General features: G+C 38.1%; 2 protein-coding genes across 4 annotated transcripts in view; one reads left to right on the top strand and one right to left on the bottom strand.

Moving 5' to 3' along the window:
- Nucleotides 1–945: 945 nt before the first annotated feature.
- Nucleotides 946–24,977, bottom strand: znf408 (zinc finger protein 408). Of its 3 annotated transcripts, none has more exons than XM_039754595.1 (5): nucleotides 24,925–24,977; nucleotides 11,740–11,906; nucleotides 11,575–11,642; nucleotides 10,418–11,484; nucleotides 946–3,172 (listed from the first exon to the last, which is right to left on the bottom strand). In XM_039754595.1, the coding sequence occupies exons 2-5, from the start codon at nucleotides 11,836–11,838 to the stop codon at nucleotides 1,212–1,214; spliced, it is 3,195 nt and encodes a 1,064-aa protein (XP_039610529.1). In that variant the 5' UTR covers nucleotides 11,839–11,906; nucleotides 24,925–24,977; the 3' UTR covers nucleotides 946–1,211. The 3 variants fall into 3 exon arrangements, with proteins under 3 accessions (XP_039610529.1, XP_039610512.1, XP_039610519.1); XM_039754578.1 differs by lacking the exon at nucleotides 24,925–24,977 and adding an exon at nucleotides 18,730–18,992; XM_039754585.1 differs by lacking the exon at nucleotides 24,925–24,977 and adding an exon at nucleotides 18,638–18,678.
- prdm11 (PR domain containing 11) overlaps nucleotides 24,945–25,088 on the top strand; it is a 53,705-nt gene continuing 53,561 nt past the window's right edge. The window contains exon 1 of the mRNA XM_039754540.1: nucleotides 24,945–25,032. The gene's annotated coding sequence lies outside the window, so the exon portion shown is untranslated. The remainder of the gene's footprint in view (nucleotides 25,033–25,088) is intronic.

The following is a 25,088-nucleotide window of genomic DNA, read 5'->3' as shown; positions in this document are numbered from 1 at the left end:
GCATGTTCATATTTGAATTTGTATAATTTTGACAGGATATATTTTTATGGAGAGCAAAATCTTTTGGGATATTTAAAATCTAAGTTTATTTTTTATATAAAATTACATAAGAGTAAAGAAATTTGAATGTTTGTTCTTTTAACGTTTACTTTATTTCTAACTTGTATAATTTAGACAGGATATATTTTTATGGAGAGCAAAATATTATAAGTTGTTTAAGGTTTGAGTTGATTTATTCAGGAATAATATTCCTGTCTGTTTTACCATTCCTACCAAAGATATTTCTGTCGACTAAATAAAAATTCCTTCTATTTAAAATTTAAATAGAACTTGAACAAATAATATAGTTCATAATATCCACACAGACTTGCACGTAAGAGCGGGAGTCATCCGTTTTAACAAGCAGCGTATTGCACTGATACGAAATAGCTGTGTGTGTATATATGTAGATATGTATGTATATGTATATATATGTTTATATATGTAGATATGTATATATATATATATATTTGTGTGTGTGTAAATATATATATATATATATATATATATATATATATATATATATATATATATATATATGACAGCAACACTCATCACTCACAACAGTGACAAAACAATTACATTGACAATCATGTTACGTTATTTTCAAAATGTTTCCTTTTCTTTTCATTGCTTCTTTAACACACTACTTCTCCGCTGCGAAGCGCGGGTATTTTGCTAGTGTACAATAAAAACATATATAATGCCTGTAAATATTGGGAACCCAGAATGTTGACTCCTGAAATGAAGCATACAGTGTTGTAAGGAAAATATTGAGTTAATGAAATCAAATAGGATTAATTGAAGAAATGGTTCATAACTAAGGATATGACCCAGAGTCCAAACAAAAATCAAAACAACAAGAGCACAGCAATTCTTTAACAGAAAAGAAATTCAAGGTCCATGCCTCTGACAACACATAATTTTTTATTGAGGGTGTAATGCACGTTACTTACTTTCTTCAAAAAGCCCATAAAACAAGTATTATTCTGATTTATTTTGGCATTTGAAGCAGTAAATCAAGGCAGGTACATCTAAATATGTACATACTCAACCAACTGAAACCCGATCGTGAAATTTATTTGAGGAACAAAAAAATAAAAAAAGACTCCAAGTAAGTCAAATATGTGCTGTATCATTTAATTCCTAATTTATAATTAGCTTGCTTCACCTCAAGTACCTGTTTCTATTTCTATTGTTTCAGCCACAGCATCCAGACCTTCCTCTTCTTGAAGGATGACAACATTACTGTGGGACTTCTCCCCTTCCACTATAATGCATTTACTGTCTGTGTCAGATATGATAATTTCTATAAAGTCTTCACTGATCTGGATGTGGCTTCCAGTTTCAGACACCATTGACTCGGTTAACTCAGGAGATGACTCCACTATTCTGTGCATCACATGTGGTTCGGCAAATTGGACAGTGTTTTCATTAGGCACTTCTTGCCTAATCATTACTGTTCCATGTGCTGTATCAGAGCTCAGCTCCATTGTCTCAAAAGCATGCACATAGAGTACTGATGCTTCCCCTAGATTGCTTTCACAATCCTTTTTTTCTACCGAGTGCTTTTTTGTTGCTTTTTGTGCTCCTTTCTTGCTCTGATCAACTGGAGGAACATCAGATTCCAGTGCTGCCAATGCTTCTGCCAACTCCCCAGCCAGCTTCTCCTCTTTTCGTTTGTGTGACAGCTGGTGGCGGACCAAGCTTTGTTTTGAGCTGTAACCTGACCCACATATTGAGCATTTGTAGGGTTTATCTTCCAAGTGACTCTTCTGATGCCGACGCAACTTAGAGGCCAAGATATAAGATTTATCACACTGGTCACATTTATATGGCCGATCTCCTGAATGGAGACGTTCATGTGCTCGGAGTGTATGAGGGTCCCTAAGGGCTTTCCCACATATGGGGCAGAGGTACACCTCTCCTGTATGAGAGATAAGATGCCTCCTCAGTTCTGGCAGCTGTGAGAATAGCTCTTCACAGTGGTTGCACTTGTAGGGCTTTTCTCCAGTATGAATGCGGAGGTGACCACGCAGGTTGCCCTTCTGCCGGAAAGACTTTCCACAGTAAGAGCAATTATATGGCTTCTCCCCAGTGTGCAGTCTCATGTGATTCCTCAGTGATCCACCATTAGCAAGATCTTTGTCACAGACAGGACATCTGCAGTGCTTGGTGTTCTCCAAATTCATTTCTTTCATCAAATGAATCTGCATATGGATACGAAGAGAAGGTCGACGTGCAAAAGCTTTGCCACACTGGTCACAGATAAATGGTCGCTCACCAGTGTGGAGGATCTCATGGTCCTTTAGATCCCGCTTTGTGCCATAGGCCTTGTCACACTGCTGACATTTGAAAGGCCTTTCACCTTTGTGCAGGAGTAGATGAGCCCTGAAGCTTTCTTGGGAACTATAGGCCTTGCCACACTCTGTACACAGGAAGGGTTTATATTCCAGGTGAGTTAGCCTGTGCTTCTTCAGATGGCACAGCTGCAGGAAACACTTGCCACACTCTTCACATTTGTACTTTCTTTCACGAACTTCAGAAAGTGATGTCACACTCTTAACCAAATGTTTTATTTCAGAATGTGGCAAAGATGTTGTCTCCATTTTTCCAGGTGTAACTACTTCATCGTTTAGCTCTTCCGCTGGCTCCTGTTGCTCTGTTTGGTTGATAACAGACGAAGCAGCCTCCATCCTACAATCCTCCTTTTCCTGCTCTCTTACTTGTTGTGCCAGAATTCTCATCTTTCTCTCCTGAAGACGTTTCTGAATTCTGCTGACCAATGAGTGCATCTTCCGTGGTTTAGCGGCCAATCGAGAACTTGTTCTGGAAGGTAACACTGTTGGTCCTTTGGCATTAATTTCACTTTGCAAAAGTACAGTACCTGGATCAGACTGAGATGCAGTGATGGCACTGATATTCTGCACTTTAGAACTCTTAGGTTCTTCTGTCTTAAAAAATGTCTGCTTTTCTGCAGACTGTTCAGTTGTTTCGTTTTTACTCAGTGTCAAGTTGCTTTCCTTTACTTTTCTTTCAGCCCCTGAGAGTTTTCTGCTTTTCCGGGCCGGAGGCTTACACTTTTCTATGGAATGTACTGAAGTTTGTGTTGTTTGTTGAGATAAAGATCCTCCTATGATACCACAAAGAAGAGAATAGAGAATTATTTTAAGAAAAAGCTGTATGAGAATAAAATTCATTAAGACTGTTAAGAAGACTCAAACTTTCACTATATTTAAAAAGTAGCTGCCACTATGATAAAGTCACCTGAGTGTAAGTTGGCACTACAAAGCTAAACTGCAGTTTACAATAAGTTAGAAAATGTACACATGCTGTAATATTCAGGTGTGTTCAGGGACTTAGTTAACTGATTTGAATGGTGGTGCATTTTACATTTTTCAGTTACCTTACCAAAGAGTTAGTTATCAAGTTTTTGTTTATTAAATACTTTTGGAAGCAATAAATCATATTTATATTCCATGTGAAATAACATTAATTAATATACTACACTAAATACATGTTTTTAAAGGCACTTTACAAAATGAATTAAAATGTAGCTCAAATGGGCTTGTGGTGGCTCAGACAGCTGACTCCAAATCAAGGGTTGTAAAAGTGACATTGACAGTGTCAAGCACATGTGAGTAGGAGGACGTTGTATGGACCAAGCAAAGATAATTCCACGCCAGGCCAGGGGGTGGCGGGGTGCCCTAAACCTTCTCCTGTTATCTCTGCAGACCAGCTGTGGGAAAACCAGTCTGACTCAGCATTGGAGATGTCACTTACGGTTCCGGTGCCTAGACTGACGTCAGAAGAAGGTCACTTCCGGTTCCCCTACGCCACTTCTGGTCTGATCATTGAAACCGCCATCTTTCCAAACCTTCATCAGTTCATGTCTGGACTCCAACATAGACACATCTCTAAAAAACAAACCCATTGCAGCCAGGGATAATATACGGGTGGCTGCCCTAAACCTTTTTAAGTGTGTCGAGTCTGATCCTTTCACAACAGCTATGCTGTTGTTAGTTGTGGAGGGTCTATGACTAACTGTTGTTCAAATTTCTTAAACATAAAAATCTTAAAAGAAGTACCCAATCAAGCATTAAAATCTTTGTCTCATGGTAAAATTGTCGGCTGCTTTAGACCAGGATGGAAAGCAGGTCTGGAGCTTTGCAGTTAAATTGGAGTGTCTGAGAAATATTGAATTATTATGTAATGTTAACATTTTTTGTATTTTCAATTAAAATATATTTTTAATAACAAAAAGGGATTCTATAAAATAAAACCTCAATAATATTACCAACAAGTATTTAGTGATATAAATACAATACCCTTTTTCTCAACTATAGTCAAAATACCACACTACCCAGTTACCCACTAAATGTTAACATATCAACAATAATGTGAAATTATCAAAAGAAATTCAATGATAAATGCATCCGATAATAGCATAAAATTACAATCAATATTACTCTGAGAAGTAAAACCTCAATACTTCATTAAAATTATCCAAATAACTAACAGTTTGCCCCGTGACGCTGTAGTTAGGATATAGCGGGTTGGATAATGAATGGATGGACTAACAATTTGGAAAGGAAATTATTTCTTGTATAATGGGAACACCAAAGTTAACACTAGTATTAAAAATTCTAATTCCACTCTCAAGAAAAACAGAAGCAAAAGCTGCTCAGAAATGGATAAACCATAACCCCAAATTCAGTCTTTGTCATACATTTTACCACTAAGCAACTTTTTCAGCATGACACAAGCTGTAGAACTGATCCGTCCTTGCTATATGTGGCACAATCAGTCTCTTTGTGCACCTCAGAAATTTTAAACCACAGTACAGTGCTTGTTGCATTTGCCCACATATTAACTGCAGTTCACTTTCTAAACCCATTCTAGGTTTTTATTAATTATGGGAGCTGTGCCTTTTCCATGTAATTAATCAGTTCAAACAACTTTTATCTGCAGGTTGATAAAGTCTGTTCTTTACAGTAATAATGTTCAGATAATACAGCCTTGAGGCTGTTTTAGTCTAATATAAATATGGACTACATATTTGTTTACTCTGTACTTATAAAGTGACCTTTAAATAATTCCTTTCCTTTTCCACTCATTTCCAGATAAGAGACTTTTTTATTTCACATTTCTGTTTAACTTACCTCAAACAGCAGGAGACATAAACTGGTGTACAAGCGGCATATACACATGCACATGCCTCACCTAGAGCTTTAGCTAACATGTACTGGGGTTCTGAGTGGCTGTCGGAATGTAAAAAAGGAAAATATACAAAAGAAGTATCCTCCCTCAGAATACAATTGAGACCATAAACTAACCATTAACTGAATTTTCTCAAAATGTTTCTGTTTGAAAAAGGATGAGCTTGCAAATGCGCCAATACTTTTCAATGGGAGATTTTGAAATGTTCTGTGGAACTCTGCTAACAAATTTCCTCAAAGAATTTGTGCTCCATACTTCAACAAAATTGGTCCACTGGGAGATATTTTGATTTATGTGTACTGACAGACAGACACGACTATTGCAGTAAGTGCTTTTTTACATTATATGCTAACACACCTAAAAAGAATGCAGAAATGTATTTATCAAAAAGGAGCTTTAATTACACTGGTCAAATTAGTTTGCATGTTTATTACTGAGCCACACTTAAATAAGCAAAATTATGAAGTCTGATTTGATATACAACTTTGTAGCAAAACTGTGATGGATCTTTCTATGATAAAAGTCACCTCACCACGTTAAAGAAATAAAATATTGCGTGTATAGAATATTCAGATAACATTAATGATTCTGCTGACCTCTCCATTCTCTCATATATGTCAATTATTCTTAAAGCACAAAAACACTCTTAGAAAATTCACAGGTAGAAAATTAAAAACAAGAATTCCCAGTGGTCACAGCTAATTATAGGTTTCTGGTCAAAACCACACAGAGCACTGAGAAAACCACAACTATTGCTCTACTGCCATCTTTTGGGTTCAAAAGAAAAAAATATGCTTTCTGCATTTCATGGTGACAAAGGTTTGTTTCCCTTTGGAAAAACATTGATATAAAAACACAAAGATACATACAAATATAACACAGAAGAATCTCTTCATTTAACAGTTGTCATTGTGTCCTATAAATGAAAACACAACACACTGGGCTGAAAAATATGGTATTTTAAGTATAAATTTAGATTTTATCAAAATGGTTTGTGTAGTGTAGACAGTTCTTAGATAACTCCCAACACAGGTTGTTGCCTTAAGCACATTGTTTATAACAATAGTAAACAAGACTACATTTATTTATATTGCATGTTTTCACACTCAAGTATAGCCTGAAGTGCTTTGCAAGGAGTAAAATAAAAATTAAAATTATAAAAGGTAAAATGGAAAAAAAACATCGTTTTAAGTCCCTAATGATTGAAATGGTAAAAATGAATGCCCAATGGGATAACATTTGCTATGGCCTGATGGCCATAGAAGAAAATACAATTAAAACTACAGCTTGTGAAGATATACTGGAGAAAATAAACTTCTGGGGTTTTTAAAGCCAAAAGACTTCCCAGCACCACCTGGTCATTCTACAGCAATGTATAAAATGTATAAAAAAAAAGTTCTAAAGGATTCAATGTTGGAAGTACCATCATAGTAGCAGTATCCTTTAACCTTTCCAGCATAAAAAATGCAGAAGGGTACTTTGCCCAGGTGGTAGTAGCACCTATTGTTTACAGTTTATTTAAAAATAAGTACTACATGTAAGTCATGTTTTACCACAGACTCTGCTCATGCTACCTCCTGGATAAAAAGAGAGAGAGAGAGGAGAGGTTAGGAGCACACACTGATGCAGCGCATTGCCGCACTCACCGCAATGGCAAACTAACTCAGGATCCCATATTAGGACCTGAGGACCATGCAGTGGGTGATACCTCAGCACCACACTAGTTCCGATGGAATGGAACAGTGTGAGGTTTTTATGGTGGCTGGAGTGCCAATTCTGCCACCAACCCCCAGTTTTTTCCCTGCAGGTTGGAGGCCCTACATGCAGGACTGGATGCAGATTAACCTAATACCCAGGACGGAGCAATTACAGGTTAAGGGTCTTGCTCAAGGGCCCAATGGAGTGGAGTCACTTTTGGCATTTATGGGATCCCAACTGGCAACCTTTCGACTGCCAGTGCAGATCCCAAGCCTCAGAGCCACCACTCCACCTCTGGATAAAAAGTTGGGAGGAAAAATGAAATTGCACGGCATTTTAAGTATCAAGAGTCACATGCAGGCATCTTTATCTTGTTGGTATGAGTTTGAATATACAGTGGTGTGAAAAACTATTTGCCCCCTTTCTGATTTCTTATTCTTTTGCATGTTTGTCACACAAAATGTTTCTGATCATCAAACACATTTAACCATTAGTCAAATATAACAAAAGTAAACACAAAATGTAGTTTTTAAATGATGGTTTTTATTATTTAGGGAGAAAAAAAAATCCAAACCTGTGTGAAAAAGTAATTGCCCCCTGAACCTAATAACTGGTTGGGCCAACCTTAGCAGCAATAACTGCAATCAAGCGTTTGCGATAACTTGCAATGAGTCTTTTACAGCGCTCTGGAGGAATTTTGTCCCACTCATCTTTGCAGAATTGTTGTAATTCAGCTTTATTTGAGGGTTTTCTAGCATGAACCGCCTTTTTAAGGTCATGCCATAGCATCTCAATTGGATTCAGGTCAGGACTTTGACTAGGCCACTCCAAAGTCTTCATTTTGTTTTTCTTCAGCCATTCAGAGGTGGATTTGCTGGTGTGTTTTGGGTCATTGTCCTGTTGCAGCACCCAAGATCACTTCAGCTTGAGTTGACGAACAGATGGCCGGACATTCTCCTTCAGGATTTTTTGGTAGACAGTAGAATTCATGGTTCCATCTATCACAGCAAGCCTTCCAGGTCCTGAAGCAGCAAAACAACCCCAGACCATCACACTACCACCACCATATTTTACTGTTGGTATTATGTTCGTTTTCTAAAATGCTGTGTTCCTTTTACGCCAGATGTAACGGGATATTTGCTTTCCAAAAAGTTCAACTTTTGTCTCATCATTCCACAAGGTATTTTCCCAAAAGTCTTGGCAATCATTGAGATGTTTCTTAGCAAAATTGAGACAAGCCCTAATGTTCTTTTTGCTTAACAGTGGTTTGCGTCTTGGAAATCTGCCATGCAGGCCGTTTTGCCCAGTCTCTTTCTTATGGTGGAGTCGTGAACACTGACCTTAATTGAGGCAAGTGAGGCCTGCAGTTCTTTAGACGTTGTCCTGGGGTCTTTTGTGACCTCTCGGATGAGTCGTCTCTGCGCTCTTAGGGTAATTTTGGTCGGCCGGCCACTTCTGGGAAGGTTCACCACTGTTCCATGCTTTTGCCATTTGTGGATAATGGCTCTCACTGTGGTTCGCTGGAGTCCCAAAGCTTTAGAAATGGCTTTATAACCTTTACCAGACTGATAGATCTCAATTACTTCTGTTCTCATTTGTTCCTGAATTTCTTTGGATCTTGGCATGATGTCTAGCTTTTGAGGTGCTTTTGGTCTACTTCTCTGTGTCAGGCAGCTCCCATTTAAGTGATTTCTTGATTGAAACAGGTGTGGCAGTAATCAGGCCTGGGTGTGGCAACGGAAATTGAACTCAGGTGTGATACACCACAGTTAGGTTATTTTTTAACAAGGGGGCAATTACTTTTTCACACAGGGCCATGTAGGTTTGGATTTTTTTTTCTCCCTAAATAATAAAAACCACAATTTAAACACTGCATTTTGTGTTTACTTGTGTTATATTTGACTAATGGTTAAATGTGTTTGATGATCAGAAACATTTTGTGTGACGAACATGCAAAAGAATAAGAAATCAGGAAGGGGGCAAATAGTTTTTCACACCACTGTATGTTTGAATGTTATTCATTTGAAATGCATGTGGTGCAATTTTTGTGTAGGTATTACCAGTGATTTAAACTTGGGGGTGGAGGTTGTGGGCATCTACAAGGATGGCTTCAGCTAGTAAATAGGATCTAAAAATTTTAAGAAAAATCATCTAGGTATACAGATTACTAGTTTACATAAGCTAAACCTTGGGCAAGACCAGATGTGTGGCTGTTTTGTGACAAAGAAAAAAATCAAATCCAGAATATTTTTAATCAAGAGCTGCACTCTCATATACTGTACAATGCAAATCTATGTGTAAACTATTTTTTGCAAAAGTAACCCTGTAATGGATTCATTTATGTTGTCTGGTCTGCTATTTATAAAATATCTAATGTGGGATGGTGCAAAGTGCAAAGGATCAGGCTAAATACATTTTTCTTTAACAATTTTTAAGTAACTGTTTACTTGTTTGTATTCAATCATTTTGTGATATTTTGTATGTTTATTTTATATGACACTATTTTATAACAACAGGAGGATCTTAATAGGATGTGAAATAAACAAAGTTATAGTTGATTTGAGAATATACACTGCCAACAAACACAAAGTCATAATAATATGCCTACAAATATTATTAACTATTGTCCAAATTACTTATGGAGCAAACACGCCTATGATTGTCTGTTTTTTTCAGACTTAGTATTATATAACATGCAATGGAAATGTAAGTATTTTAAGATATTCATTCAACCATCCTTCCCCCAAACATACTTCAACCAAATGTTGCATCATGGAGAGGCTTTAGCACAAACTGGAATCACTGGCCAAAAGGCAGGAATCAGTCCAGGATGGAGCACACTTATGCAAAGACCTATACTCACAGCTACTGCACCAGTTTAAAGTAACTCCTTAACTAAGGACACACACTGTTGGGATTTGGAAGTAAAACCCTGAAGCATGTAGACTCCAAAAAAAAGAAAAAAAACACAGTGACTGCCTGGGCTAATAATTTTAGAATACTACACTGACTAGATAAAACAGGTGCATCTGAAAGGATATCTCAATCCTTCCATTAGACTTTGAATGTGTCAGATTCTACCACATCTTGAGAGAAGCCTTGAAGACATAAGGATACCAAACACTGAGCCATGATCATAATGCCTAAGTATGCCTTTTGGAAACTTTAGAAAAAAACAATGCTGCAGTATATTGTGAACTAGCAATAACTAACACAAGTCATAACTATTTCCAGAAAGAGGTCTGTATAAATTCTAGACTTAATGTATGGTTTGTGATTCCAAATATCCTATATGATGGTCTCATTTCTCTTTCTGCAAAGTCATCTTCCAGCAGAATAAGTATTACTCATTCTCTATTAAGATATTCAAAGCCATCAGGTATAATATCCTGCAGAGCAAAAAAAGAAAAAAGAAAAACAGTATGTTGGTAAAGGTGTTTCCAAATGTCATGTCACTCACCATGTTCTATAGCCACTTCAAAACTCTGGACACTCTCAGTGCAACTGTTCTGGTTCATTGCAGCAGTGACATCCTCCACTGTATCTTGTTTCTTAAAATGATCTATGTGATTCTCTGCTTTGTGGCATAGATCACCCAGTGTGCATTCTTGGTGTTTTTCACACACCTCTTTGTCCTCTTGATGTACAGTATTTATTTTGTCTGTTTCTGTGGTCTTTAATCCATCAATCCTGTCTAATCCACTTTGCCATTCATCTGACCCAGTCATACATTTCTCTATTTCTTGCCCCATAACATTCCCTAAAGTTCTGTCTTTGCTAGTTTGTTTATTGTCTAGCCCTACATTTGTATTTGGTTTTTTTTGGCCATTGTTGTTCTCTTCTGTGCTGTAATCCTTTCCGTGCTGGGTGTTTCCTATTGGAATGCTATCTCCACTTCTATGTCCAGAGTACTCCTGCTCCACATTTTCCTGTATTCCCTGTCCAATATGCACATCTGCCATGCTGCTCTCTCCTTTCTGGACATTTTCGCCCCTTCCAACAATGTTCATGTCTTCACACCTCATGCCTAGTCCTATTATTTTGTTTTCTTTTTCTTGAATGCTGTCTTCCCTAGTCATGCCACTTTCTGTTGTTTCAGTGGTTTCTGCTGTCATTACACATTCTTTTTCTCTCTGCCCCACATCAGACAGCACTGATCTGTCTACACCACTTACTCTACACTTTCTTCTCTGTCTCTCTGGGTCTTCACCTCTCTGACTAACATTCCCCTCTGACATGCTGTTTTTCCTTCTTTCTTTGGTACTTGTGAATTTGAACACATTGCCTTCTTTATCATCTGCGTTCACGCATGCAGTGGTGTCTTCTTCTCTTTGTTGGCCATGTACTATGTTGTCTCTCTCACTTAGGTTAACATCTTCCTCTTGCTGTGGCATTGAGTTCGTCCTGGGTCTGAGGAGGAGCTCCACTCCAGGATCAACAGGTTTGCAAATTCTAAAGTAAAACTTTCCACGGAAACAGTACATATCCACATTGTGATCCTCTTCCTTTTTTGCTGGGCAGGCAAATCTAGTGAAATAATTTAGAGTCAAGTTAGTTTCTTTAGCTGCACAGCAATCTTAAATGACTGATTATTATAATATAAAAGTCATAATTTACCTCATCCAACCTGTTGCCTGGAGTGCAGATTTGGGCTCCTGTATGACTATCTTATTTTCATTTTTCACCTGCAAAAAGAACAGCACAATTAGTCAATCTCCAGATGCCGTCTGCATCTACGGCCTACACGAAGGCAATAGTTTAACTTAAGTAAAACAACCCTACCAGTTCCTGCATTTCCTGCTCATTCACTTGTCCAAAAAATCCTCCATATTGCAAAGGCTGTCCCACACACCAAATGCCTATTTGGTCATTCTGTGCCATTGAAGGTCCAATTGCAAGCCCAGTGGGTAGAGACTTGAAAAAGAATTCTTCATTGCAACCATGACCACCTGAAAAGATGTATAAAAAAGTATTTTTGGTCATGAAGTAGCGCAAGTATTTTTTGCTAAAACATTGTAACATAAATCGCTCTGAAAAAATGTAAGTCATCCTCAAACAGGAAACCCATTCACATGAGGATGTGCTTTTGAACTGAAGGCGAGAAGTTGGTGTTCAATTCAAAAATGCAACCACATATTAAGGGGCTTCCTGTTTTTGGATGACTTTCATTTTCTGGAGATATTTATTTAACAATATTTTAGCAAACAATACATGCATTGCGGATGTTGTGAGTATACAAATGGTATGACTGGGTGACTTGAAGTGTGGATTATGTGACATAACATGAGCTTTTTCATGGCAGCTTTTGATATTCTGGTCACCATTTGGTTCTGTTCTGTCAGAAACGTTATGTCCTAAATGAGATTCCATTTTTTTTCTCATCCACCGTTACAAACTACATAGGGCTAATAACATATAAAATATATAATTTTTGGAGGAGTAATCATCTAAAGCAAATGATGGACCAATTACTAGCTTTAGGAAATGTTTGGATCTTGTCGTAGCTACTATGGGATGTACCACTGTTTACTAAATTAAAACGCTTACTTTCTTTGATAATATTGTTCGACTTTATTTTAAATAATTATTTTATTTTAGAAATATATACTTTTATATATCAGTTTATTATTTTGGATATCCATTAGATATTAGAGTTTCTAAAGAAAATGTTTTGTATTTTTTACTCAATCTAAAAAGTGAATAACTCACAATTGCAACATCACAGAACACATTCTGTTTTCAAACTTTGATCATTCTCATCAGCCTTGACTGAATTAACTTTTTTATGTACACTTCTAATTCAAGAACTGTCTTTATACTACCAGTTAGGTAATAAAGTTTCTTCAAGCTACTACTCCTTTTCACAAATTTCATATAGATTTAAAATTTTTCCCCATATCTGTGAGTTATGGACTCAACACAATACTGGCTTAAAATGCTATATGATTAGGCCATTTCATGTGAGTATCAGTTTAAATGAATTGTTTGAGTCACACAAATCGATTTAACGGGGCAACAAATGACAGTTAATATGACATTTTGCTGTTGTAGTAACACATTTTTTTCCTTATTTGCAGTATTAAAAGAGTTTTCTCTTCTGCTTCATTTTTCCCACTTCTATTTGCGGTCAATGTGCCTGATAAACCTCCTCCCTACTCACACTCTTTTATTTTAGATCTTTTACTTTATCCATATTCCTCCACTTCAGGATATTCTACTTTCTCTTGCCATGCACTTCCATTACCATCACTCTTTTTCCCACATAGTCCCTTTCTGTCCTTATCACAGATCCACACTACTTCAACCTACTTTCCTGTATTTTCTTAGATATCTCTTCCACTTTTGTTGTACCTCTGATGGTCTCATTTCTTATTCTGTCCTTCTTTATAACTCCACACATCCACCTCAACATTCTTATTTCTGCCACTGCCATGACTTATAATGAGATAAACAAGATGGCTAAATAGGTAGTCTGTTATGTTCTTTACAAATATAAAATGTTTCAATGAAGATATAGTGCTTTTTTTATAAATAAAAAGCTTCCTTGTTCAAATGTCCTAAAATTTGCTTTAAACTATAGAGAACTTAATTTTCTTAAGCTTTTTGACAATTGTAAAAAACAAAATATCGAGCAATTGTACAGGGGTGGGGATCGATCTGTTTTTAACTCAATTTTTCTTTTTGTAAAAACTTGATTTCTTTGTATGGATTGCAATAAAATTAATAAAAAGGAAAAAAAAAACAAAATATTGAGCAATTGTAACATGTAGCCTTATCTATACGGAATTTTGATTATTCGAGACTTTGGGGAAAGTAAAAACGCTTTGTTTTCCATTTGATTTCAGTAAAGTACATGATATTGACTAATTGTAACTTGTAATTTTATAAGTTTGGAATTTTTACTATAAATTATGATTCTAGACTGGGTTTCCAAAAGGGACCCACTGTGGCTGGGAGGTTTCATTCAATTAAATGGTTCAGTCTTATTTCTAAATGATCTAATTGTTTAATTAGCCTTTTGTTGTCTTATTTTGCATTCAGAAATATGTGGCAGTATAGTGTTGACATCAGAGGTTTACATACACTTAGGGTGAAATCTTTAAAACTCATTTTATAACTCCTCCACAGATTTTATACTAACAAATTATATATATGGCATATCATTTAATACATCTATTTTGTGTAGGGGAAAAGTAATTTTTTCCAACAATGTTCACAGACAATTAAATCACTTTTTATTTACTACAGTGCATCCAGAAAGTATTCACAGCACATCACTTTTTCCACATTTTGTTATGTTACAGCCTTATTCCAAAATGGATTAAATTCATTTTTTCCTCAGAATTCTACACACAACACCCCATAATGACAATGTGAAAAAAGTTTACTTGAGGTTTTTGCAAATTTAAAAAAAAAACAAAAAAACTGAGAAATCACTTGTACATAAGTATTCACAGCCTTTGCTCAATACTTTGTCGATGCATCTCTGGCAGCAATTACAGCCTCAAGTCTTTTTGAGTATGATGTCACAAGCTTGGCACACCTATCCTTGGCCAGTTTCACCCAATCCTCTTTGCACCACCTCTCAAGCTCCATCAGGTTGGATGGGAAGCGTCGGTGCACAGCCATTTTAAGATCTCTCCAGAGATGTTCAATCGGATTCAAGTCTGAGCTCTGGCTGGGCCACTCGATGACATTCACAGAGTTGTCCTGAAGCCACTCCTTTGATATCTTGGCTGTGTGTTTAGGGTCGTTGTCACGCTGAAAGATGAACCATCGCCCCAGTCTGAGGTCAAGAGCGCTCTGGAGCAGGTTTTCATCCAGGATGTCTCTGTACATTGCTGCAGTCATCTTTCCCTTTATCCTGACTAGTCTCCCAGTTCCTGCCACTGAAAAACATCCCCACAGCATGATGCTGCCACCACCATGCTTCACTGTAGGGATGGTATTGGCCTGGTGATGAGCGGTGCCTGGTTTCCTCCAAACGTGACGCCTGGCATTCACACCAAAGAGTTCAACCTTTGTCTCATCAGACCAGAGAATTTTGTTTCTCATTGTCTGAGAGTCCTTCAGGTGGTTTTTGGCAAACTCCAGGCGGGCTGCCATGTGCCTTTTACTAAGGAGTGTCTTCCGTCTGGTCACTCTACCATACAGGCCTGATTGGTGGATTGCTGCAGAGATGGTTGTCCTTCTGGAAGGTTCTCCTCTCTCCACAGAGGACCTCTGGTGCTCTGACAGAGTGACCATTCGGTTCTTGGTCACCTCCCTGACTAAGGCTCTTCTCCCCTGATCGCTCAGTTTAGATAGCCGGCCAGCTCTAGGAAGAGTCCTGGTGGTTTCGAACTTCTTCCACTTACGGATGATGGAGGTCACTGTGCTTATTGGGACCTTCAAAGCAGCAGAAATTTTTCTGTAACCTTCCCCAGATTTGTGCCTCGAGACAATCCTGTCTCGGAGGTCTACAGACAATTCCTTTGACTTCATGCTTGGTTTGTGCTCTGACATGAACTGTCAACTGTGGGACCTTCTATAGACTGGTGTGTGCCTTTCCAAATCATGTCCAATCAACTGAATTTACCACAGGTGGACTCCAATTAAGCTGCAGAAACATCTCAAGGATGATCAGGGGAAACAGGATGCACCTGAGCTCAATTTTGAGCTTCATGGCAAAGGCTGTGAATACTTATGTACATGTGCTTTCTCAATTTTTTTATTTTTAATAAATTTGCAAAAATTTCAAAGTAAACTTTTTTCACATTGTCATTATGGGGTGTTGTGTGTAGAATTCTGAGGAAAAAAAATTAATTTAATCCATTTTGGAATAAGGCTGTAACAACAAAATGTGCAAAAAGTGATGCGCTGTGAATACTTTTCGGATGCACTGTATATCACAATTCCAGTGGGTCAGATGTTTACATACAATTTATTAATATTTAGTAGCATTCCCTTTATACTGTTTAACTTGTACCAGTTACACTTTGGCTCAGGTTCATAGGACTCCTTGCATGAACACGCTTTTTTAGTTCTGCTCACACATTTTTAATCTGACTGAGGGTAGGGCTTTGTGATGACCACTTCAATACCTTGACCTTGTTGTCCTTAAGCCATTTTGCTACAGCTTTGAATACCCATTTGCAAATGACCTTCAACTTCCTTGCTCAGCTCTTGAGATGTTGCTGCAGCATATCTACATAATTTTCCTACCTACTGATGCCATCTATTTTGTGAAGTGCACCTGTCCCTCCTGCAGCAAAGCACCCCGACAATGATGTTTCAACCATCATGCTAGACGGTTGGGATGATGTTCTTTGGCTTGCAAGCCTCACCTTTTTTCCTCTAAATATAATGATAGTCATTATGTCCAAACAGTTCAATCTTGGATTCATCAGACCAGAGGTAATGTCTCCAGAAGTTACAATCTTTGTCCCCATGTACCATTGTAAACTGTAGTCTGCATTTTTTATGGCGGCCGGCTTTGGAGATGTGGCTTCTTCTCTGCTGAGCGGTCTTTCAGGTTATGTTAATATAGGGCTCATTTTATTGTGAATATACTTGTAGATATTTGTCTGTTTCCTAGAGCATCGTCACAAGGTCTCTAGGAGCCAGAATGTGTCTCTTTCTTGAGTGGTATGGCAGCTATGAGGTCCCACAATATTTATACTTCTGTATTATTGTTTGTACGGATGAACTCTGAACATTCAGGCATTTGGAAATTGTTCAGAAGGATGAACCTGATTTGTGGAGGCCCACAATTTCTTTTTGAGGTCTTGGCTGATTTCTTTTGATTTTCCCATTAGGCCAAGCAATGAGGCAGTGAGTTTGAAGGTAAGCATTACATCCATATGTTGACTCCAATTAGGTTAATTAGCTCTCAGAAGTTAATTGTCTAATTGCCTAATGACTTGGCATCATTTTCTGAAAATTTCCAAGGTGTTTAATGGCACAGTTAACAAAGTGTATGTAAATTTGTGACCCACTAGAATTGTGACATAGTCAATAAAAATGAAACAATCTCTCTGTGAACATTGCTCAGAAAATTTACTTTTGCCCCGCACAAAGCAGATGTCTTAAACGATATTCCAAATTTACAGTTTGTTAGTATAAATTTCTTTTCCCCCCCACACAAAACAGTTGACTTAAATAATATGACAAATTTACAGTTTATTAGTATAAATCTGTGGAGAGGTTATTAAGTGAGTTTTAAAGAATTCACCCTAATTGTATGAAAACTTCAGTATTCAACTGTATTTACATTTAAACATAATGCAGGAATTTGCATTTTTGCCATACCTTTTAATGTTTACTTTCTTTTACAAAATACTTTTCCTGTGGAGTTTACTAGCTTGATTGTATCCAGATACTGTCAATGAGCAATACAGACACAATTGTAAATGACACTGAATACTAAAGGGAAGCAGCTACCTCTGAATAAAAATCCTTTGTGAGGCAATCTTATATATAAATGTCTAAGCGCGTGTATGTATCTCAAGCCCGGAAATGCAAGGCTACAGCATGAACCTCAAAGTTAACAAGTCAGAAGAAGAAAGAAGTATGAGGCTACAGCAAGAAGCTGAAAGAAAGTGACTCTGTCGCCAAAATGAAACCGCCGAGGAAAGACAAACAAGAGAACCACGGAAACCTCTAACTCTGCATTTCAATTTTTTTTCTGATGATTTCAATAGTTTCTAGGAGCCTTACATAGCTAGTAAGTTAAAATCATCAATTGACCAGAACATAAAAAGAGTAAAATCTTAAAAACAGTTAAAAAGAACAATAATTAATGTCACACACACAAATACTTGCTAAATTCCCCCTAAACATTTAATACATCCACTTTTGAGAACAACTTCGTTATGCATTTTATTACAAATTAACACACAAATGAATGCTAACACTGCTTTAACATTCTGTGTCAGTTGCACCTTTGTCTGCATTGCTCCTCATTAACTGTCAGTATTTGGATACAATTTAAGTAGGAAACTTCACAGAAGTAAGATGAATTGAAATAAAAATGGTCACAGAAAGTTAAGTTTTTAAAGCTATGACAAAGCACATTTTTTTAATTTCTTCTAAATGCAAATATCATACTAGAACACCTTTTTGAGGGCAGAATAAGAAAAAAAAAATCCAGCTAAACAATTACATGGATAAGACAGAAAGGTAACCCACTAAAAATGATTGGAATGGAAGCAAGTAGACATAATGAATGGTACACCATGCCTGAACCTGGGAACCCCTTTTCTAGACTTGGAGAAAGTAAAAACTTTTTGTTTACCATTTGATTGTAGTAACGCACAAAAAGATTGACTAACAGTAGCATAACATTTTATCGTCTTGGAATTTTAAATTATAAGTTATGGTTCTAGACTATGGAGAAAATCAAAACTGTTCCCATTTGAAGTACCCTTGTTTGTATACGCTCATTTCACCTTTATTATTGACAGTCTATGCAATGAGCTAACCACTTCAACACTTGTGTAGGTTATGTTTGTTAGGTAGACTTTAATAACTCCAGAGAGAAATTTGTTTGCAACAGGAAAGTCCAAAAACAGAAGACACTGTTACAGAGATTCAATAGGTAAACAAAGACACAACATTTTTCAACCAATATTATTAAATAAACACACTCATTAGTAACTTTAAATATTCAATTCATCAAGCAGAAACAACAATCCCTAACCTTTTCCCACGGCTGTTACTCTCGCACATCCACCCATCACCCGCCCGCTATGCCCAGTGCTTGCCCTGCGTGCCCCCACCTCCAATACTCACATTGCTGCGTGTGGGAGGAGTGGGGCCAGCAGAGCTCCCCTGGACCACAGCGCACTCCACTAGTTACATCTTCCCTCTTGCGCTCCATTAAAGAATGAAAAACAATTGATTTTTTTTTATTTTACAGAAACAGATATTCTACAATAACTGATAATAGTTGTCAAACACTTCAACTCTTTCTTTAATAATTTCTAGACAATATTTGCATATCTGTGTTTCCCTGAGCATCTCAACTCCGGGAAAATCATCCCTCTCCAGCCAAAATGGAGATGATGGTTACTTACTTTAACTTCCGATGGGAAACAAACTCGTGCTCAGTAAGGTACATAACATAAAATCTTTCATGTTACTGTTGATTTTTCTTTAACGTTCAAACAAAAGCATAGCATAACTACCATCAAAAAGATATAGGGTTTTTTTTTTTTGCTTAACCCGCACAGCACATATGTTGAGGCGTGTAAACGCCGCATGAAGAGCACCATTGAAACATTTCCCCCTGTCCTGTTCCGTCTCTGTAGTGTCTGGAACTCGCAAATAAACGCCGAGTTATTCGTGTCCAAAAAAAAAAAAAAAAACACAGTGAGATTTTTTAACTGAGTACAGCAGCAAATTGTCACTATTAGAAACTTCGTGGTGGCTGCGGATAAATCGGTTTGATAGATGAATTTATTAATCAGTTTCAGAGAAGTGTGGAGTTTCATGATTAGTGTCGAAGCTTTGAAGAGATCACAGGGAATGCGTACGCCACAGAGGCATAGACGTTAGTAACGCTGCTCACATCTCCAGAGTCCTCTGTTCCACTTCTTTCCTAGACAAAGCTTTAGTGGTACTGGTGACATTTTTCTTATGTGTTTTTGTTTCCACAGAGTCAGTGGTAAATGGTGTCTCAAAATTCATGTATTCTGATTGTAAGGAGAAACATCGACAAGCCCATAAAATATGGGCAGTTAGCTAAGAGGGTTAGAAGATGAAGTAATGGTTGTTGGATGTGCAGCATAGTTACCTGTTCTCCAGTTTTACTGTTTTCTGGTGTCCCTTTCAGGGTGAAACCTATTTTGTGTTAGATAATACTGGGATGTGTCCGATTTATACTTTACCCAACAATTGCCGCCCGGCTTCAAAGCAATTACAGTATATTTAAAAAAAAGAAAATGATACGTAATGCCTCAGGGATGAATTCTGCTGCCGTGCAGTTCCATCATTGTCGTTTTGATTTTTCACGCGTAGATGTTGTCAATGTCAGGTTGCATATTATTTAAATCTGTATGCATATTAAACTATTGACAGTTCCACACCCTGTGTGTGTGTATAGATGAGTGGGCACCACAACTTGAATTATTAGTCAGCCCAGGTTTGGTTCCTGCCTTGCTCCCTATTCTGCCTATATCCACTGTTTTAAGTAGACTTATAAATATAATATTAACAAATTTGGCAAGTTCTATACACTGCTTAAAAAAAATTAAGGTAACACTCATCACAGCCTAACCCCAAGTCATTTAAGCTTCAGGAAAATCAATCTGTCCAGTTTGGAAGCATTAGCGATTGTGAATTAACTTCACCTGCTTTGGTGCAAACGACGGTGACAACAGGTGCACTGGGAAAGCAACAGCAAGACAGCCCCCAAAAAGGGAATGGTTTTGCAGGTGGTCACCAGACAACTGCTCTCTCTTTATCCTTCCTGCCTGCCTGGTTCTTCTGTAATTTTGCTTTTTGCTAGTGTCCTTGTCACTACTGGTAGCATGAAGTGGTACTTACAGCCGATTCAGGTTGCACAGGTAGTCCAGCTCCCCCAGGATGGCACATCCATATGTGCTGCCACAAGAAGGTTTGATGTGTCACCCGGCATAGTCTTAAGAGCATTGAGGAGATACCAGGAGATGTGCCGACCAATTAGCATTTACACAGTACTATTTAAGGATAAGCTAAGGGGGTTGACAAGACACTGAAAGAATGACTGCTAAAAAGAGGGCTTTCCAGTCGAATGTGACGAATAAATCAAAAATCAGCCATTTCAGTAAGTAATTGCCATTAGAAACACTACAGGGTGTGTGTGATGGGAAGGGAGCCTACCTGGGAATGCTTCAGGTTACTGTCATGCTGAAAGGTGAACCATTGCCCCAGTCTGACATTGAGTACACTCCAGAACAGGTTTTTGTGAAGGACTCCCCCTGTACTTGGTTGGATTAACCCATGTCTCAGTTGAGACCAGCTGCCTTGTCTCTGCCACTTAGAAGCACCCCCACAGTATGATGTTGCCAGCACCATGCTTCACTGATCTTTGTCAGACATGCTGCTTGGAGTTCTGTCTAATTTTTGTCTCATTGGATAAGGGAATTTTCATCATGCTCTTGGAGTCCTTGAAATGTATTCATATGCCTTTTACTCAAGAGTGTCTTCTGTCTTGCCACTCAAACAGCTGATTGATGGAGTTCTGCTGAGATGGCTGTCCTTCCGACATTTTCTTCCATCTCAGCAGAGGACTTATGACACTTTGTTAGAGTGACTATTGGGTTCTTTGTCACCTCCCTGACCAATGCCCTTCTTGTCCAGTTACTCAGTATGGTGGTTTCAAACTTCCATTTCACAATTATTGAGGCCACTGTGCTCCTGGGAATACTCGTTGCTTTACAAATAGTTTTAAACCCTTGCCCCAATATATGGCTTAGAACAATTTGATCACAGAAGTCAACAGAGAGTTCCTTGAACTTCATGTCTTCGTTTTTGTCCTGACATGGTGTGCGAATTGTGGGACCTTATATACACAAGTGTGTGCCTTGCTAAACAATATCCAATCAATTCAGTTTGCCACAGATGAACTCCACTGAAGTTCTTGACACATCCCAAGGATAATTAAAGTAGGATGCATCCAACCACTATTTGAGTGCTGCAGCCAATGGTCTAAATATTTAGAGAATTGCTTCTGATATTTAGTCCTGGTGAAACCCAGCCATAGCTAATGTTATTTAGGATTCAATATCATTCACCCCTGCATCTACTGTGCTTGTATTTAATGGTTAGTATTTAGATATGATTAAGGGAGAAAACTCCACTGAAATCTGAATTAAAAAGTTGAGCTATTAAAGCTATAGCAAAAATGTTTAAATATTTCTAAATTTCTTATAATTGTAAAATCTCAAACTGCTACACTTGTGTGACCTGCAGAATTGCATAGGGAGGAATAGGGCCAGATAATTAAAAATCAGAAATCTTTTTAAAAACTTTTAAGTTGGTTTTGTTTCCGTTTTTGCTCACCTTGGGGACTACACTTGGAAAACTTAAAACCTCTAAAGTAGTGGGCTTTCTTAAAAACGGACTTACAGTAGTCATATCCTTTACTCTAAATTGGTCCATTTGGTTTCCACATTTTTCCTTCTTTTTGTTTACTTGCCTTTTAAGATTTTCAACTTTTTTTTTTTAACTATCATCCACTTTCCACCGATTCAAGGGTGGTTGGAGCCTATTTCTGCAGTATCAAGCACAATTCAGGAATCGGCCCTGGATGGGACACTAGTGTATCACTTGTAAAACCCAATAATTACTTGTTAAGTGTCTACAATTAATCTCAAATCACTTTTTCATATAGGAGAACACCAAGGTAAAAAAAAACAATGTATGATTTCTGTAGTATGTAAGTGAACTTGTGTTGCTGGTGGTCTGGGGAATTACCACTAAGTTACAACTGTTACTCTAGCCATTCTGCAATCAAGTGCAGATACACAATACAGTCAATTAATAGACGGACAGTTAAGAGTCTGTAAACAGTACTGAGAGAAAATAGGACTGACATATTTCTGAGCAGCAGAATGCAAGCAAAAGATCATTTTCCATTAAAATAAAAAAATCTTCTAAATATGAAATTTTTTAAAATGAAAGAACACTGCCAAATGTAGTTTCTTGACCAACACAAGTAATATATTACACTGGGCTAAATTGTGACCAGCCATAGAATCAGCGTTTAGCAAAGTGAAGTGTAGTTGAGTAAATACAGAGTAAAATGACCGTGTGTAGCACAGAGTTCAATATTGTGATAAGAAACATTGTATGCTGCAGGTGTGAGGGGATTTACAAACCAGCAGAACGAACACAAAGATTTGCAGTGGCTGGCTTGGCTACTATCACTATTGGAATATGCAATTACGAGGGTGATGACCAGAAAGGAAACAGTACTCAACACAAGTCTACCATCACACCTAGCAGATTTAATAAAATGATAATATGTATTATGCAGTAATGGGCTGGCAAAAGCAAGTGTAACAAATGAACAGTAAGAAGACCATGACCAGGCCACTTACTTCAATGGGAAACGAAGGCTATGAGGGCAGTAATGCATATCAATGAGAATGAAGATATGATTAACAAGAGGAAAGCAATGACACGGTTTAGAAGACCTACTAGACAATTGTACTTGTGTGTTAAAATAATCAGCTGTGGATTAACAACATGAAAAAATACAAACAAATGTTCAGTTTAACTTTTCACAAATTACCAATGAATGGTACGGATGCTCTGTCCTCCTGTTTTCTTTCTCTACTTATACATACTCACTGAGAAAATTATTAAAAACACTTATAGACCAGATATCCATGCAATGCTCTTCTCAGCCGGTCATGTGGCAGGAGTGTACATGCAGGGCAGGAGCTTCAGTGGATGTTCACATCAAACACCAGAATGGAAAAAAATGTGATCAAAGATTTCGACCATGGCATGATTGTTGGTGCCAAACTGGCTTTTTTTTTGAGTATTTCTGTAAATGCTGATCTCCTGGTATTTTCATGACAGCAGTCTATAGAAATTTACTCAGAACAGTGCAAAAAACAAAACCCATCCAGTAATAATAATACATTTTATTTATACATGGCACCTTTCTAAGCACTCAAGGACACCAGTGAATGGCAGTTCTGTGGGATAGAAACACCTTGCTGATGAGAGAGGTTGGATGAGAACAGACTGGTTCAAGCAGACAGTAATGCTACAGCAACTCGAATCACCACTCTGTAAAACTATGGCAAGAAGAAAAATATCACAGAATGTACAACACATGAAATTGTGAGGTGGATGGGCTACAACAGCAGAAGACCACATTAGGTTCCACTCCTGTCAGCCAAAAACAGATAGGTGAGGTACTAGCATAACTGGACAGCTGAAGACTTGAAAATGTGTGGTCTGCTGAATCTCAGTTTCTACCAAGGCAAACAAATGGTAGGGACAGAATTTTGAATATATGCACCCAAACCTGTCTTGTGTCGACAATCCAGGCTAGTGGTGTTGGTGTAATGGTGTGGGAATGTTTCTTGGCACACTTTAGGGCCATTAATACCAATCAATCATCTCTTGAAAACCACAGCCTATTTGAATATTGTTGCAAACTATGTGCATCCCTTCTTGGTCACTACTGACCCATCTTCTTAAAGCTACTTCGTGTATCATCTTCTTCTTTCGGCTGCTATGATAATGCAAAATGTCACACAGCAAAAAGCCATCTCAAACTAGTTTCATAAACATGACAATGAATTCAGTGTTCTTCAGTGGCCTTCCCTGGATTCAGTCACTGGATCTGAATCCAATTGAACAGCTTTGGAATGTGATAGACCAAATCTGCATGATGCAATCATGTCAACATGGACCAGAATCTCTAAAGAATGTTACAAACATCTTGCGAAATTCAAGCCACAAAGAATGGAGGGCTGTTTTGGGAGCAAAATGAACCCCCTTCCAGTATTAGTAGTGTTCCTAATAATTTGCTGCTTGAGTGTATATAACTAGTCATGTAATATCAAACCATCATCTTCGAGTTCTGACGTTACACGATCAGAATAAGGAGTTAACTGTGCAAATTTTCTTCACCCCTTTAAAAGCAATTTTCAGCAATGGCCCCAGGGGCCACACTACATGCCACCCAGGCAATGCACTCTGCCGCCCCTTTCGATCCCACGCACGCGCGTGCTTCACCCACACAGCCCAGCGGCTTTCGACCTGCCATGCAACGCAGAGAACCCCCCTCCCTCGGGGTGAAAGTGAAGGGCCGATGTCGCCAAACTTTTAAAGCCACGCGCCCAGCTCGCCTCATTTGGGGGTCCGTGCCTGGACTCGAGCGTCTTTCTTCCGTTTTCCATGTCATTTCCTGTAATAAAAAGATGGTGGTCAAAGCTGCGAGAAGCGGCTGACTCGCGGAATTGTTCCCAATGAAAACTTTACCTCGCCCAGGACTAGCGGCGACTCACTGAGGCGCGCGGGGAGGCCAGCAGCTGTGCAGCAGGGCTCGGGGACCACGTCTCCGTAGCGGAACGCTGCACAAAAGGGAAGGTGAGTCACTCAGACTAGTAGCCAATTTGGCCAATGCAAATGGCTCCTGAAAGAAG

This window comes from Polypterus senegalus, chromosome 1 (genome assembly GCF_016835505.1).
Source record: "Polypterus senegalus isolate Bchr_013 chromosome 1, ASM1683550v1, whole genome shotgun sequence".
NCBI classification, from domain to species: domain Eukaryota; kingdom Metazoa; phylum Chordata; class Cladistia; order Polypteriformes; family Polypteridae; genus Polypterus; species Polypterus senegalus.
This window is presented reverse-complemented; position numbering and strand designations above follow the sequence as displayed.

Coding starts and splice junctions, on each gene's coding strand:
- znf408 (XM_039754578.1), bottom strand. CDS start 18,817: ATGGAGCGCAAGAGGGAAGATGTAACTAGTGGAGTGCGCTGTGGTCCA. Junction 11,907..18,729: donor CTCCTCCCACACGCAGCAAT/GTGAGTATTGGA, acceptor ACATCTTTTCAG/GTGGTCATGGTTGCAATGAA. Junction 11,485..11,574: donor CAGGCAACAGGTTGGATGAG/GTAAATTATGAC, acceptor TTATTTCACTAG/ATTTGCCTGCCCAGCAAAAA.